Genomic DNA, 15,634 nt, shown 5'->3' on the forward strand with positions numbered 1-15,634 from the left:
ACACAATTTGTCTTCAACTTTATTCTTATAACTTGTGGGGTTTCAATATTCATTACCCCATTTTATCCTTACTTTTTCCTGGTTTGTTTTGAGTTTTTTTAAAAATGTGCCATAAGAGCATGTGTTAATAACCTTAATATAATAAGATTGACAACATATTCTAATGAGATATTCAAGTATAAACTCATTGTTACCATAATTAGTGAGAATATATTGTTAATCTTATCATATTGGGGAGGTTATTAACATGTGCCCTTATGACACATTTTAGAAAAAAATGTTTTTTAAAATTGTGAAAATCTATATGGGAAGTTTGGTATGAATTGGAGGAAGTATAATCTAATTCGAAAAAATATTGAAGCAAAATCCCATTAATTTGGTGATAAAATCTCACTAATTTCGTACCAAATCCCCCCTTAATTAGGTCTATATCCTAAATTCCTAATATGTCATTGTCCCTAGAATGATGAGCATATGAGCTTGACTTCCATTTTCCTCAACGACCTCTATAACATTTTCTCAATTTCTCTTCTAAACCCACATACTGTATATCATCATATCGAAATTTTGGGAAGGGATTAAAATAGTGAAATGGAGAGCATAATTAAGAAGCTTAGAGATTTGGATGCATACCCTAAAATTAATGAGGATTTCTACAAAAGAACTTTCTCTGGTGGGATTATCACCATTCTTGCTGCTTTCATCATGTCCTTGCTCTTTTTCTCTGAGTTCAGTATGTTTTTCTTCTTCATTTTCCTTCAAAGTTATTGCCTTTTTAAAATTTCCAGTTTTCTGCTCAATTTTTTGCTGTTGTAATTTGGCAGTGTATTGTTCAGCCAGTATAGTTTAGCTGTTTTTGATAAAAAGATGAGCATTTGTTAGGATGGCTCTTCTGAAAAATTGCACTCGATTAGTTACGAATTCGGTATGTCGAATATCGTGTAAAAACTTGTATATGTTTAGGTTTAGCTGACTTTATGACCTTATAAAGATCCATTCTTTGTGAATGTACTATCAAGGATTAGAGCAGGAAATCCTTGTGTGAAACACTGAAAGACCCTTTTTGTTTTCGGCTTTTAGCTGTCAGCACTCAGCAGTGATGGACCAAGGTTTCTATGTTTGGGAGATAAAACATAGATTGAATATTTGTTAGTCGTGCTTAGTCACCTATTAGTCGAGTTGGAATAAGTTTCATTGACTAGCTTGAGCAATTGCACTGGACATTTAGGGTGTGTTTGGACTTTAGATTGAGGGATTTGGATGGAAAGGAAATGGAGGGACAGTAGGGGATTTAACATCCCTTGTTTGGATACCAAATAAGGGTGGAGGGAAATAGAAGGGAAGGGATTTGGAGGGAGCCATCCCCTCCTCTAAGGCAAATCAAAATCCTTCCAACATGGGAAAGATTTGGAAGGAAATGGTATCCAAACAACCACATCCCATTCTCCCTCCCCTTCTCTCCCACCCCTTTCCTTCCCCTTATCCCCCTCCCCTCCCTTTCCCTCCTATTTTTCTATCCAAACAAGCCCTTATGTGCTGGGATTTGTATGCTGTAACAGTTGACAATGGTTGAATTTTGTGAAAGTGGCTTTGTGGTTGTGGATTTAGTCCTTTAGTTTATTGCTTTTTCCAGAACTGAGTTTCGAATTGGTTGGCTCTATTTGCTGATATTGAGAAATGTATGAATAGCCGTGGGTTGATTTGTGAGGCTTTCAAACACATCAGGACCTATGTCATGGTCTTGAGAGCCACAGTGATGCATTTTTTTCCTGTGTCATGTTTAGTCAGTAGCAGTTCCTTTACTGTTGTAGGACTGTAGTATCATGTTTAGTCAATAGCCGTGGCTTGAAATCTCACCTTGGTGTAGTATTATGTATTTTAGCTCAAGCCATACCTTTTTTCACTTGCAGTGTGAGTGTTATCGTTCTAACTAAGTTGTGGCATTCAAAGGCCTCACTTCACTTTATGAATTGTGAATAGATTGTTTGGTTAGTTGCGGTAATGAGCCAGATAATGATACAACATAAGAGCATTTTCTTGTGAGGAAACAAAATAAGGCTTGCATTCATCTCATTTCCTACTGTTGGTTCAGCTCATGCTTTAGGAGGATAAACAAGGAACTGTTGGTTATATGGGTGTCCTAGGAGTTGAAACTAAGTATTTCTCAACTCAATCAACAAAAACTTAGCGGCACACCATCATTTAGGAAAGCTGAAATATATTAAAGTCCCCCCAAGTTCCAACGACAATGAAAAAAAGCCTAGAAATGGCAGTGTTTGTATAGTAGTGAACTGAATTTTCTATCAGCAGGTGTTGATTATCAAAATCGCACTATCAGTGTTGATATATAATCATTTTATGGAATCGTTCCTTCGTTATCTATTTAACTATGAATATGAATTGAGAGGATTAAAACTAGGTAACTCGATTTGTTTTTGGGAGTGTTTTAACTCATGAAAAAAGGCAATTCTTTTTCCTCCGCAATGATTGCAAAAGATAAGAAGAGGATACATTTAACTTTGTCAGATATTGTTGGAAATTTTTGTGGCAGTAGTAAAAAGGATGCGGAATTTTTTAATCTGGGGTTTAGAATTTTAGGATCTGTGATTTTGACTGTGTTGCATCAACATTATGATAGATTTGGAATTACTCCAAGTCTCCAATGGACATTCTAGAAAATAGTGTGACTAACTTGTATATGCCAGAGCCAAACATTCCTTTATTCCAGTTTATAGTCATGACTTATGTTTCTTGTTTGTGTGAACTATTGGTTGAGGTATAAGTGTGATTTATTGGTTGAGTTATAAGCGTGATATGCTACTCGCTTGGCTTATTTATCAATCTTTTAGTGTTTTAATCTTGTACTTAACCACTTACACTGGGCTCTACTTGCAACACATGCAGGGTCATATCTCCATACTGTTAAAGAGACCACACTTTTAGTGGACACATCTAGAGGGGGAACTCTGCGCATTAATGTTAGTAATTTTGTCTGCCTATCTAATTTGTTACTTTGAATCTTGATGTTAATGAGCTGTCAAGGTTGCAACGTTTGCTTCATCTCCAAGAATTTTGACATTGCCTTTTTTTTTTTTATTTTTTTTAAAAAAATATGTGTTTTCTCTCCTTTTATGCTAGACTTTACAGTTTAACCCAAGCTTTAATTTTTTTTGATCTCGGAGTATAATTTGGGCTATGGCTTCTTTTATCATCTCTAGCCGGTTATTACCTATGTTACTTCGTCTCTTCAATTTTAGGACGGCACAATAGTCTGACACTTCTAGGAGAGCTAAACTAGTGGGGTTCGCACTCAAAAGTAGAGGAGGAGAGTTTATAAAGTATTTAATATTATTATATTTAATGATTTGAAGTCTTATTTGTTAAATTTATTTCCATACTTTTAAAAAAATAAAGGACTTCAAGTTTAGAAGTGCATTTTCGCTTTGAAGATGTGCCTCCGCATCTTTATCCTCATTTTAGGATAGGTTCCCATGTCTAAAATTTTAATCATGCCAAGTCCGACACTTGGTATGTACCCTTGTACGATTTAAATTGTGAAGGCATAAGGCGCACGGTTGCGCAAGGTGCGCGCCTTATAAACACGAGGCACATTTATTATATAATGAACATTTATATTTTAGAATAAATTTTTGTGCAACAATAGTCCCCCCTTTTTTTAAAAGAAGGCTAACATTAATTTGTAAGTGCAAATTAAGCACTGGGGGAAGAAGAGAAAAGTAAAATAAAAAATTTTGGAAAAAAACATAGGATTTAATTATAATACGTCTCTAGGGCGCCTTGGTGTGCCTCGGGTGCGCTTCACTAGTTGCACCTTGTGTGCTTGGGTGCGTCTCATGCGCCTTTTGGATCCAATGTGCCTCAGACACCTTGAGGCGATTTGGCTTGCGCCTCCGTGCACCCCGTTTTTTAAACTAAGGTGTAGCTTTTTTAAACTAAGGTGTACAACATTCGCACCCAAGTTAGAGTAACGTAGGTTATTACGCATTTTTTTTCTATATATTTAGCGTCTTCCCGTGGAGATTGTCATTTATTCGTACTTCATTTTGCTTGTTAATTGCAGTTTGATATTACTTTTCCAGCAGTTCCTTGTACGATTCTCAGTCTTGATGCTGAAGATATTAGTGGAGAGAGGCACTTTGACATAGTACGTGATTTACAAAAACCTCTGTTTTTCAACCATTCTGCGTTTTTCTTTCTTCTGAGAATTATGCTGCTTTGCTTACTTGTAGAGACATGACATCACCAAAAAGAGAATTGATGTCCACGGGAATGAAATTGAAGCAAGGAAAGATGGCATTGGAGCCCCAAAGGTTATAAGACCACACAATCCTCTCTCGTCCTTCTGTTATTATGAAAATATTTAGTGAGCTACAACCTGCTACACAGTTGTGATCATCTTCATGATTCTATTGTAGGACTTCTTTTAAAATCATTTTATAAGTAGTCTTCATTTTCACGTCCCACCAATTAATATCTTGGTTGTTTGTCTTAATCAACTCGGTATTATCATGCTGTAAATTTGATTTGACATGAAGTGGGTGATCATTAATACCTCAGATTTATGGGGAGATTTATCAAGATTTAAGGCTTTCAATGAGTGCTTAATTAAATTGATTGTACATTTGTACCACTCATACCCATTAAAGTCTTTTTTTCTTTTTCCTGCAAGCCCATGTGTATAATACTCCACTGTTAAGGATGCTTGATGGAGGGTAGTATTGGGGTGATACCCTGGAAATTTTCTTAGGGCGAGCACGAGTGAGGCCATATTGCGCGGGAAGGACCTGTACTGGTCTGTGATGTCACATTGTCACCTACTAAAATTTTTCCAGAATAAGCTCTGTGGGTATATTTTACTAGACAGAGCCGAAGAAGAGAGTCAAGAGACAAAAGGAAAAGGGTGATACAGTGAGAGGGAGGAATACATCTATATCTTCTTTTTTCTTCTCTCAATATTGTTAGCGATGGATATATATTTACATTCCAAATTTTGAGTGTAGAGGTTCACTAACTATCTCTTTGAAATCTCAAGGGTTTTGAATGTGAGCATTTTTGGGGAAGGACTAAACTAATCGGTCTTTGCAGTGTCCACGTCTTCTTTTGATATTATAACTTAGACTATTTGGAAAAAGGCATTTTATGGATTGACCTTTACATCATCCATATCCTAGCCGACACGATATATTATCAAAAACAGAGTTTATTGAGGATGACTGTTTCTGTCACTAAGAAAGATGCTCACTGACAAACTGTATATCTTAAAAGGAGTTGAATATGTAAGACGCCTAAGTGCTTGGATGATGCAAAGTTGATCATATTTAGACCTTAATGTTTCACCATAACCCAATATCTCACTATTGAAGTATTGTGTAGGTTTAATCATATAACAGTGCCTTACTCAAGTTTGGATAGTGTTTCAAATATACACCATTGTCATGTGCCAGCAATATTTGTCTTTTTTTCTGCCAACAGTTTCTACTTGTTACTTTCTCTTATTATCTGTTCTGTGTCATAGGTCTTTGCTCCATACACTAACCACAATATTATATTCATTTAATTACTTTCTTTTGCAGATTGAGAAGCCTTTACAGAGGCATGGTGGTAGGCTTGAACACAATGAGACATACTGTGGTTCATGTTATGGAGCAGAAACGGTAGTTCTCTTTGTCTACCATCTCTGCTAATGTATGTTACGATTCCTGATTATGTTTTTGAAAGTCGAATTTGGGTTTCAGATATTTATTGAATGAACACCCTTTCTCAAGGGATCATTGCATGCGTTTTCTTAGATGTGGACCTGAGGTTCAGTGGCATTCATCCCTAAATCCCTACTATATGGTTATATATTTTTGTAAATACATAAATATTGAATAATTTCCTACTTTAACTTACTTCGATATACTTCCATCTTCTTTCCATTTTTTTTATTGTTTATCCCCACTTCACTTTGATGGTTCCATAAGACGATCCGTGTTAGCCTACGCCCTACCCAATTTGCTTGGACTAAGGTCTTGTTTGTTGTCTTACATTTTGGAACATCAGTTGTTCTTAAGTGCCTTAAATGCAAACCTATTCCGAATTGTCAAGTCGTCATATGAGGATATTCATGCTTTCATCACTGTCCATCTTGTTCTAGTGATAGTGGAACTTATCGACCAACCACAATGGCTCGGTTCAAACCCCAGTGCGGGCATTTTTTTTGCTAATTATGCTTTGAGTTGCCACAATCATCTATTCGTGCTTAAAAATGAAAGTAAACAACCTTTTTGTGTTAGGGGGATCAACCCCCACTCATTTGAGTGGAAAAACAATCTTTAACCACTTTGATAAACATTACTTGGCGTCTGTGGGAATTGTCAATTTATTTAAATCTACATTTCAAGGCCTAAAGTACAGTTCTCCCTCTCCCTTCTTAATTGATTAAGTCTCTTGTAAAACTGTTATTACAATAAAATATTGTTGAAACCATCTACGAAATACTTTGATGCCCTTATCACCCAATCATGATAGTTGGTAGAAGTTACTTTAGTGGAGGTAGTTAAGTAAAGTAACACATAGTTTTACGATAATAATTGAGTAAAACCGTCTACACAAGAATTATTGCTCTAAATTTCAGTTATATCTATGAGGTCTTATTTGTAGAATCTATGATTTATTTTGAAATTCCTTAATTTCTGTCAACAATATTTTAAACAATTACGTATATAAAGAAGTTTCAGAACTTTTTCCGTTAATATTTTTCAAGTTTCAAAGGTAATAATATACAATGGTGAGTTTGTACATTTATTATGGATTTCTACTTTTGATAGTGTGAATTAATCATACTGATAAAAAAATCGGTATCGTGATAGAGGATATAGCAACCTAGTTACAATGAGAAAAAAAATTGTGCCCCCTAAGACCGAAATCCTGTGTCCGGACTGACTAGAGGTGGCAATGTAAAAGATCTGAAGTTATGGAACTGCCTCGAAAATTCTCTGTGAAGGTTGAAGATGCATATCATGCAGATTTAGGGTGGCAAAGCTTCCACCTTTCAAGCGTGAGATTGGGGATTTGATGCTATCTTCACCAACGTGTGTTCATGAATCATGAGTGTAGGCCGTAGGACGATGAAGGTGTTTTTGTGTCCCTGGATTACCTAGATTCCTATTTATGTTGGAGTTTACAGTGGTGTTAACTGTCAAGTAATTGAATTCCTCCCGCCTCTCTTTGGCTCAAGTGTGTACAAGCTTGATTAAACCCAAATCAAGAAAAGAAATATAACTCTGCTATAGTTTAAATAGCGCGTATCATGGAATTAATTAAATTACAGTGATCTATTACATGATAAATAGATAGAGGTGTTAGAAATAGTAAAGGTAAAGGCGTGAGGAGAGAGAAGAGAGTTATCAGGTGTATGAATGGCGGAAGGAGGAGAGAGTTAGGAAGACAATGGGAGGTGTATTGCTTAGCTATGTTATAAGGGGGAAGTGAGCCATGTTCTTCCCTGTTGCAATTAGACTTCGAGATAACAAATTTAGTGAAAAAGTTTTAAGATGCATGGTCATTTGTGTGAGGTAACTATAAAAAAATGCTTTTTAGTTTTTTTAATCTATTCCTACAACAAAGAGAATATAGGTCTTTTGCATGTACATCAAGAGCAAACTGTGAATTTATTTTTGAACATGCTTTCATTTGCTCAAAATGTATCTAAATTTCCCTTCGTCTGTCAGGCTGATGATCATTGCTGCAACTCATGTGAAGAAGTTCGTGAAGCATACCGGAAAAAAGGTTGGGCTTTAAGTAATATGGATATGATCGATCAGGTGAGCTCCCATGTCGCTCTCAAATATACATCTGCTATCAACCCTTCATATATGATCATAGTATCCCACTTAATCCTAAACAACTTCTGGCAAGAGTCAAAAATTTGTACGTGTTTTTACTTTTTAGTGGAAGCTTCTGTAGACATGATTAGTTTGAGCTCATTAACTCCCCAACCTGCTTTGCTGAATCTTCTTGCTCACTGTCTAAATAACTGCAGCTGGAAGTAAAAGTCAAATGCTCTAACAACCTATTATCACTCTGTTAGTGTTACTATCGTCAGCGGAAATTTATGGTCCCAAATCCCCATTTCTATTGTCCTCATTGACTCGGTGGTCTACTGATGTGAATTCTGATCCTTTATACCTCTAAATATCTAGAGATATATGCAACTATTTGAATATATTCATTTTTCAAAAGTTACAAGACTTGCAACTATTGTAAATTGTGAAAAAAATCGGTTCCCAGTCGGTATCATTTGACCACTATAGTTAATTGGGGACAATGTAAAAGGGATGGAGGGAGTGTCTTGTTGTGCGGTGGTCGTCAGACACTCAGACGCTACAGTCCAGCATGTACTTATAGAAGCTATATGTATTAGGGGGTTAGGTTTAGACTTTAGATCTTCCGACTGCTCGTGATACTGTGATAGTAATTTCGTGTACTTTCAACACGTGAAGTCAAAGACCATCAAACACCTAAAAATTAAAAGGTTTGCGGATTATTGTTCTAATTTCTTACTCACTCTCACTTGAACAGTGTGAGAGGGAAGGTTTCTTCCAAAAGATTGATGAGGAAAAAGGTGAAGGTTGTAATATAAATGGATTTCTGGAAGTTAACAAAGTGGCTGGTACTTTCCACTTTGTTCCTGGAAAAACCTTTCATCAGTCAGGCTTCCATTTCAATGATCTAATTGCTTTTCAAAAGAATAATTACAATGTAAGTTTGCAATTCTTAAGTTCTTCTTTTTGGCTATTCACGGACCTGAGCCTTACCACGCTTGAAGTTCTGAAACAATGAGTTCTTCGTGGCTATAACAGATAACTCACAAGATCAACAAGTTAAGTTTCGGAGAGTACTTCCCTGGCATTGTAAACCCCTTGGATGGGTAATATTCCTCTATCTCATCTATTTTTTACGTTTGCTTTTGGATCCGTTCTTTTATGCAAGCACATGCAAGGGAGGTAGGGGTAAAAGTCAAGGCAGAAAAGTCTTTTTAACAATAAAAGCTTACCTAAATAAGAAAACAACTGGCTTAGATTTATTCGTGTACTTAGACAGTTAGACTTGGTTGGAAGGATCCGACACTGGTGTCTGCTTAAGTGTTAGACTCAAGCTGGTTGATGAAAGTTTTTAGTGTTTTTGGCTTAAAATGACGCGGCGAGTGTCGTACTCACGTCTGACTGTTGATTGTTGAGCATGGGGTCACGAGATAATATGAAGAGTCAAAGTAACAGTGGCTGACAGTCACAGTAACATGGATACAAAAAGGATTATGTAACCAAATGACTGAGACAGAGAGAGTTGTACCGTATGGATGTGCTGATTGTACTCCATAAGAATATAAGATGTATTTGGAGGATCAGGCTTGTGCTGATTGTCTGATTTTTGGTGTCAATCCTCTATGCAATTCCTGATTTGCTGATTGCTGTAGCTTGATGCTTTTCTCCTGAGGAGTAGATATTTCTTTCTACATTCATACCAAAAACACTCTCATGCTTTCTATGGAGTAGTATTTGTATGATGCACAAATATATCCCTCAAAAGCAATTTATGAGTTACCTTAATGTGTTCCTGCTTAAAACCCTCTTTTCTACTTTTTGTTTTGGCGTCTTTTGCAATGTTCACATTTTCTTGATTTTTTTTTGGGTGTGTGAGAATTCATGTAATGCGTATTAATTCGCAGGGTACAGTGGCTGCAAGACTCAACCAGTGGAATGTACCAGTATTTTGTCAAGGTTTGCTTATTTACTGCTTTATCCGCATATGTTACCTGCTACTTTATGATGTAAATTCAAAACATATATTGCGTACCAAATAAAAACCCATAATCTTGTAGAACCACATTCTCATCAAGAAATCCCATGGAATAATTTTTTTTTTGTTCTTTTTTTGGTTGGAGTTGATATAGCAAGCTTTGCTTAACATCATTTTTCTTCTATACTAAAATTCTTTTGTTGAAGGATCCATATTAAGTTATGATGACATATTGACATTTCTTTTAGGTCGTCCCAACTGTATATACTGATGTGCGAGGCCGTACTATCCAATCAAATCAGGTATTTATTCTCGAGTCTCGTGACTTGTAAGTTGTGTAATGCTCTTTTATCTCATGCTGATGCTACTTTCTATTTAGTTTTCTGTGACAGAACACTTGAGGAATTTAGACTCGGGACATAATCAGATTATTCCCGGGATTTTCTTCTTTTATGATCTTTCTCCTGTGAAGGTTGGTTCCTGATATTTGAAGCATCTGTTATAATTTTTTTTATTTCAAAGAATGCGTAAGGGGCTCTAGCTTTTTTACCAGCCTTTAATTCTTATTTTAATCCCTTTTTATCATCTATTTGTCCTTAAGATCCTTCTTTCTAAGTTATAATCATGTTTTGTGACTTCATGTATAGTTTGCCTTTTCGGTCTTCTTTGGCCACTAACTCCTACACCACACTTTCATATACTAGGAACTCCTATGCCTCTTGTGAGAATCTTGAAAAAGGATAATAGTGAGAAGCTCGATTTTGCCAATGGCATGTAGAATAGTCGTATTATGGCAACATTTTGTAGAGCTAACTCAATTCTGTGATTTCGTAGGTAACCTTCATGGAGACCGGTATATCCTTTTTACATTTCATGACTAATGTCTGCGCTATTGTTGGAGGTAAAGTACCTTTACGACTACTTTTCTTTGCTTCAGAAAATACTCGATTTTGGGCATTTGTAAATTCTCATGTGTTTTTTTCCCTGTCCGTAACTAAGTTACTAGTTTCCTTTATATATGAAAGCTACGTAGGTTCTACTCGAACCGTTCTCCAAACAAATCTAACACCGAATCATACGACATTGGTTTGAACTGTCGTCACCAATATCTCCCGACATCGTTTCTGAATACTCCCTCCTTAAAAGTAAGTTTGGGATGGTATTTGGTAATATAAAACAGTACTTATGTGAAAAGACAAAATGGCCGCTCATAATATTATCGACCTTGCCCATGTGTCTCAAATGCTCCCCACCCATGTCAGGCTGAGGTGGATCAGGTCTACCTGGCCTTCACCTGTGTTGAACATAGAGATGCTTCCGAAAGAGAGAAAATTCAACCGTGAGAAAAAATATCCGAATTGATAAATAGGAGAGCTGGTGTATTGATCAAATACTGTGTTTGATTCGACATGTATTAGAGCTGGTTCCTTGACTAGATCTGCTAGAAAGTAGACTGATGTTTCGATATTTATGTCTTAACTCAGGTACGTTCACAGTTGCGGGAATAACGGACTCATTTGTTTTTCATGGTAGAAAGGTAGTGAAAAAGAAGATACTAAAGAAGTTTGGTTAATCTGCTGAAGCTCGACATTAATGGAGAGATTAAAGCTTCTGTGCGGTCTCAAAAGTAATGACAAATTAGTCGCAAGATTTTGGTCATTTAATTTCATCTTCCTTGTAAAAGATTGTATTTGACATTGATTTTATGATAGAAAAGCAAGTTCTCATTGAAACGTTCACTAAATAGTTGATTTTTGTAAATACGAGTATATATTATGAACTTGTATCACATACAAAATGTTTTAGTCAAATTAGGACAATGGGGATTTGCAGTCCTAGCAAGAAGTTGAAAAGTTAATAAATACAAATACAAATTTCTATTATTTACGGGATTTGAACCCAGATCACCTCTCATAACTTAATTAAGTAAGCTTGTTGACATATGCAAATGTTGCATTTGCATATTGCGACTTGTGAGCTTTTAACATATAACAAAAATGTCTTAACAACCAGATTCACAAACTGATAAAGTTGATCGCTTGGAGAGCAGTAACCTTGCAAATATGGCAAACATGAATAAATCGGATCCACCCACAACCAAGTCGATAATCAATAAAAACTCTTATTGTTCCAACTCAAATCGAACAAAAAGTTGGTGTTTTTTTTTGGTCTCATCTTTAATGTTTTAAGACTATTTTTCAAAATCAAAAGATAAGCGCACCAAACCGATACTACAGATTAGACCTGGCAAAATTGACTCGATCCGAATGACTCGACATGATAAAACTATCCCGAGACCCGAAGTGACCCGATTGACCTAAAATGACTTAGTTAAGCCAACATCATGACCCAAAATGACCCGATTAATCGTTGAATGCTAAAATGACCCGACTCGAATAACCCATAGGCCAGTTGTACTACAGATATATACTGTATAATCCAGTCCGAACAGCCGATTGACCTAAATTAACGCCCAAGGGCCAAGACCAATATTAATTTCCCGAAGCCCACAAAAAAAACCCTAATACCACCTCCCAACCCTCGTATAAAATTCTTCACCTACCTCACTCACCTCATTTCTCCTTCTACTTATCGCCTCCACACCTCTCTTTCTCTAAACCCTAAATCTCACCTTCCACACACCCTCAACCAATCATGGCAGAACGTGGCGGCGAACGAGGTGGCGACCGTGGTGGCTTCAACCGAGGCTTTGGCGACCGAGGAGGCCGTGGTGATCGTGGCCGTGGAGACCGTGGTCGTGGACGCCGTCGTGGACCCCGTCGTGATGAAGAAGAGAAATGGGTCCCAGTCACCAAACTAGGCCGTCTCGTACGTGACGGTAAAATCTCCTCCATTGAACAAATCTACCTCCATTCCCTCCCCGTCAAGGAGCACCAGATCGTCGACCTGCTCATCGGACCGGCCCTAAAGGATGAAGTCATGAAAATCATGCCGGTTCAGAAACAAACCCGTGCTGGTCAGCGTACCCGGTTCAAGGCTTTCGTTGTTGTCGGAGACAGTAACGGCCATGTCGGGCTAGGTGTCAAGTGTTCTAAGGAGGTTGCGACTGCTATTCGTGGGGCCATCATTCTTGCTAAGCTGTCGGTTATTCCGGTCAGGAGAGGGTACTGGGGTAACAAGATTGGGAAGCCACATACCGTTCCTTGTAAGGTGACCGGGAAATGTGGGTCAGTTACTGTTAGGATGGTACCTGCTCCTCGTGGTGCTGGTATTGTTGCGGCTAGGGTTCCGAAGAAGGTTCTTCAGTTTGCTGGTATTGAGGATGTTTTTACTTCTTCCAGGGGATCTACTAAGACTCTTGGTAACTTTGTCAAGGTATATTACACTGTCCCTAATTTTTTTATGAGACGGTTTTACGATAATCTTATATCTAACCTTTACATCGATGCTGTGAAGTTTTGGTGATTTGTTATTTATTTCGTTCCGTAAATTTCTCTTCGGTATATAATTATGTGAGTAATTTCCGTATTTGTGCTTGTTTATACTGTTAATTTGAAGATACATGCTAATTTAGGGCAATTCCCTTATTTGTGCTGGTTTTTACTGTTGATTCGAAGATACATGGTAATTTAGTTGTTGGGGATCACTGATTTGCTAGAAAGTTCTTGTTTTAATTACTATTGTATTGTCATTTGTTGACCTTTTATTAAAATGTAGTGAGTATTCATTATTATTGCTTTGTGATTTGTACAAAGCTACTTAGTGGTCTCTTGGTTCATTATTATTTCTTTCTGATTTGTACAAAGCTACTTAGTGGTCTCCTTGTGCTCTAGTCTTGGATATGTTTGTTGTTCATTGTAATTTTATAATGAAACTTGTGCATGATTTGATTTCTCTTTCTCACAATTAATAGAGCTATCGGTTCAACATCTCTTCCTTTTGAATTCGGTTATGAGGGTTTTTTCAATTAGTTGTTTTTTGTTGATAATTTCGCTTTTTCAAGATTGCAACTGTTTGTTGTTATGGGTGTGTAAATATGGGTTTTGCAATCTTGATTGTTAACGTTGCCATATTTATTGTCTACGGAGTACATTATAAAGTGATAATCCTTGATAGACGTCAACTATTGTGAAAGTTTCAGTTATTTGAACTTGTTTTTGTGAAGGTTTCAGTTATTTGAACTTGTTTTTGTGCGAGGGTTAGCTTTTTGCTGTAAGTTGATTGTATTCTGTGCCAATTCGCCAACTATTTACTTGGCTTTAAAAATGCTGGTGACTAGAAAAACTTGTTTAGCGTCTTCTCCCTGTCTTGTACATGTTCCAAGGTTGCTCAATTTGATATGTTTACCCAACATCGGATTTGTAAGACTTTCTTATTATAGTTTTATTAGATAACACCATTATAGCATATATCATATCAGTTTGATATGTGCTGGGCGTTGAGTTTACTTGTAATGTTATTGGATGCAGTTTAGCACACTCTAGGTTTAAATGAATAGGTGAGTGAGGGTTGACAGCAAGTAGTAAACTGTAGCTGATTGTCAAATGGTTTAATGTCTTTTATACCCAACTGAAATATGTGAAACGGGGCTTCTTGACTATTACTGGTGTCATTGTGCGTGGTTGGATTTGACTCTGGTGACTACCAGTTTGGGTTTGGGTCTCTGTTATGTCTAGCATCTTTAGAGCCATAAATGGTGCGAGTCACATTCAGAGTAATATCTCTTGAGTCATGTTCCCTCTGGTTTCGGGTTATACCCTTATTGTGCTGCGTCGATTGTGCTAATTTTGTGTCTATGAATTTTGGCAGGCAACCTTTGAGTGTCTGCTAAAGACCTATGGCTTCCTGACCCCTGACTTTTGGAGAGAAACCCGCTTCACCAAGTCCCCATTCCAAGAGCACACTGACTTGCTCTCCAAACCCACCCACAAGATCACTTTGGTTGATGAAGTTGACAGGGCAGAAGCTTAAGCTCTGGTTACTTGTGTTTTGTTTTATCACTTGTGTCACCAGGAGTTTAGGATTATGGATTTTGTTTGATGCCTGGAGAGACCATTTCTTGCAGTTTTGGGCTATGCTGGATAATTTACTCTCTTTTTAAATGCTACTTTTATATTTAGTACTGTATTTATTATTTTTAATTCTTCAAGGCATTTTATCATTTACCAACAAATACGCCCGAAAACAGAGATGATAGTCCTCAATCGAGTATATCACCTCTTAAAATGCATGCAATAATTTGCAAAATACCGTTATTTGAGAAAAATCTTCAACTATATCCTTTAGGAAACTGATGGTTGAAGAAGCCTAGGTTTTAGTTTCGGGTGATGGATGCTGGCTTTTTGGAGCCCAGTTTTGAGTTCTCTTTGGCCAAGTCTTGAAACATTTGCAATGGGTTTATTCTGTGGGTAATTCGAAAAATGTGGTATATAAGGGTTGTACATTGATATAGGGACCTGAACTCAACATGTGGTGTGCACCCAGTGCTCGGCTTTTACTTGGTGCTGTACTTGTTTGGGATTATGTATGCTGTATTCATCCTTGCCTTTAGGGTGGTTTGAGTTGTTGAAGTATAAGACTGTTTAGTTTTACTGAACCCGGGGATGCTGGTTTATATTTTACATGATACTCCGTAATCACTACAGTATTACCATGCTGTCTAATTCGGTAAATGAATGGATATCATTTATTCACAAAAGTCGGTATCGGATGCGCGAGAGAAAAAGGATTACAACAATGGCCTAATTCAGTTCCAGTGTGTTGGATGGATGATGATCCAAAAATCTATCTTTATACCCTTTTAAATGTGGATGATCTGTGCGTTGTATATGCGTTTCCTTTTGTCTTTACACAAGCAACATTAGTATTATCC

General features: G+C 37.0%; 2 protein-coding genes across 2 annotated transcripts; both read left to right on the forward strand.

Annotated features, from left to right (window-relative positions):
• Positions 1-235: 235 nt before the first annotated feature.
• On the forward strand, positions 236-11,599 carry LOC141599496 (uncharacterized). The gene is made up of 13 exons (XM_074419524.1): positions 236-733; positions 2,905-2,978; positions 4,082-4,165; positions 4,251-4,331; positions 5,595-5,675; positions 7,734-7,826; positions 8,584-8,763; positions 8,865-8,932; positions 9,731-9,782; positions 10,050-10,103; positions 10,181-10,273; positions 10,636-10,702; positions 11,286-11,599. Exons 1-13 carry the CDS (start codon positions 592-594, stop codon positions 11,372-11,374), a joined length of 1,158 nt encoding a protein of 385 aa, XP_074275625.1. The 5' UTR covers positions 236-591; the 3' UTR covers positions 11,375-11,599.
• Positions 11,600-12,255: 656 nt separating this feature from the next.
• LOC141599503 (uncharacterized) lies at positions 12,256-14,935 on the forward strand. The gene is made up of 2 exons (XM_074419531.1): positions 12,256-13,137; positions 14,572-14,935. Exons 1-2 carry the CDS (start codon positions 12,457-12,459, stop codon positions 14,731-14,733), a joined length of 843 nt encoding a protein of 280 aa, XP_074275632.1. The 5' UTR covers positions 12,256-12,456; the 3' UTR covers positions 14,734-14,935.
• Positions 14,936-15,634: the final 699 nt, after the last annotated feature.

Source organism: Silene latifolia, chromosome 9 (genome assembly GCF_048544455.1).
Source record: "Silene latifolia isolate original U9 population chromosome 9, ASM4854445v1, whole genome shotgun sequence".
NCBI lineage: Eukaryota > Viridiplantae > Streptophyta > Magnoliopsida > Caryophyllales > Caryophyllaceae > Silene > Silene latifolia.

What these genes read in the sequence shown, in the direction of transcription:
- LOC141599496 (XM_074419524.1), top strand. Translation starts at nt 592, where the DNA reads ATGGAGAGCATAATTAAGAAGCTTAGAGATTTGGATGCATACCCTAAA. An exon ending in GAGAGAGGCACTTTGACATA is followed by an intron (nt 4,166 to 4,250) that starts GTACGTGATTTA and finishes GCTTACTTGTAG; the next exon opens with AGACATGACATCACCAAAAA. An exon ending in ATATGGATATGATCGATCAG is followed by an intron (nt 7,827 to 8,583) that starts GTGAGCTCCCAT and finishes TCACTTGAACAG; the next exon opens with TGTGAGAGGGAAGGTTTCTT.
- LOC141599503 (XM_074419531.1), top strand. Translation starts at nt 12,457, where the DNA reads ATGGCAGAACGTGGCGGCGAACGAGGTGGCGACCGTGGTGGCTTCAAC. An exon ending in CTCTTGGTAACTTTGTCAAG is followed by an intron (nt 13,138 to 14,571) that starts GTATATTACACT and finishes GAATTTTGGCAG; the next exon opens with GCAACCTTTGAGTGTCTGCT.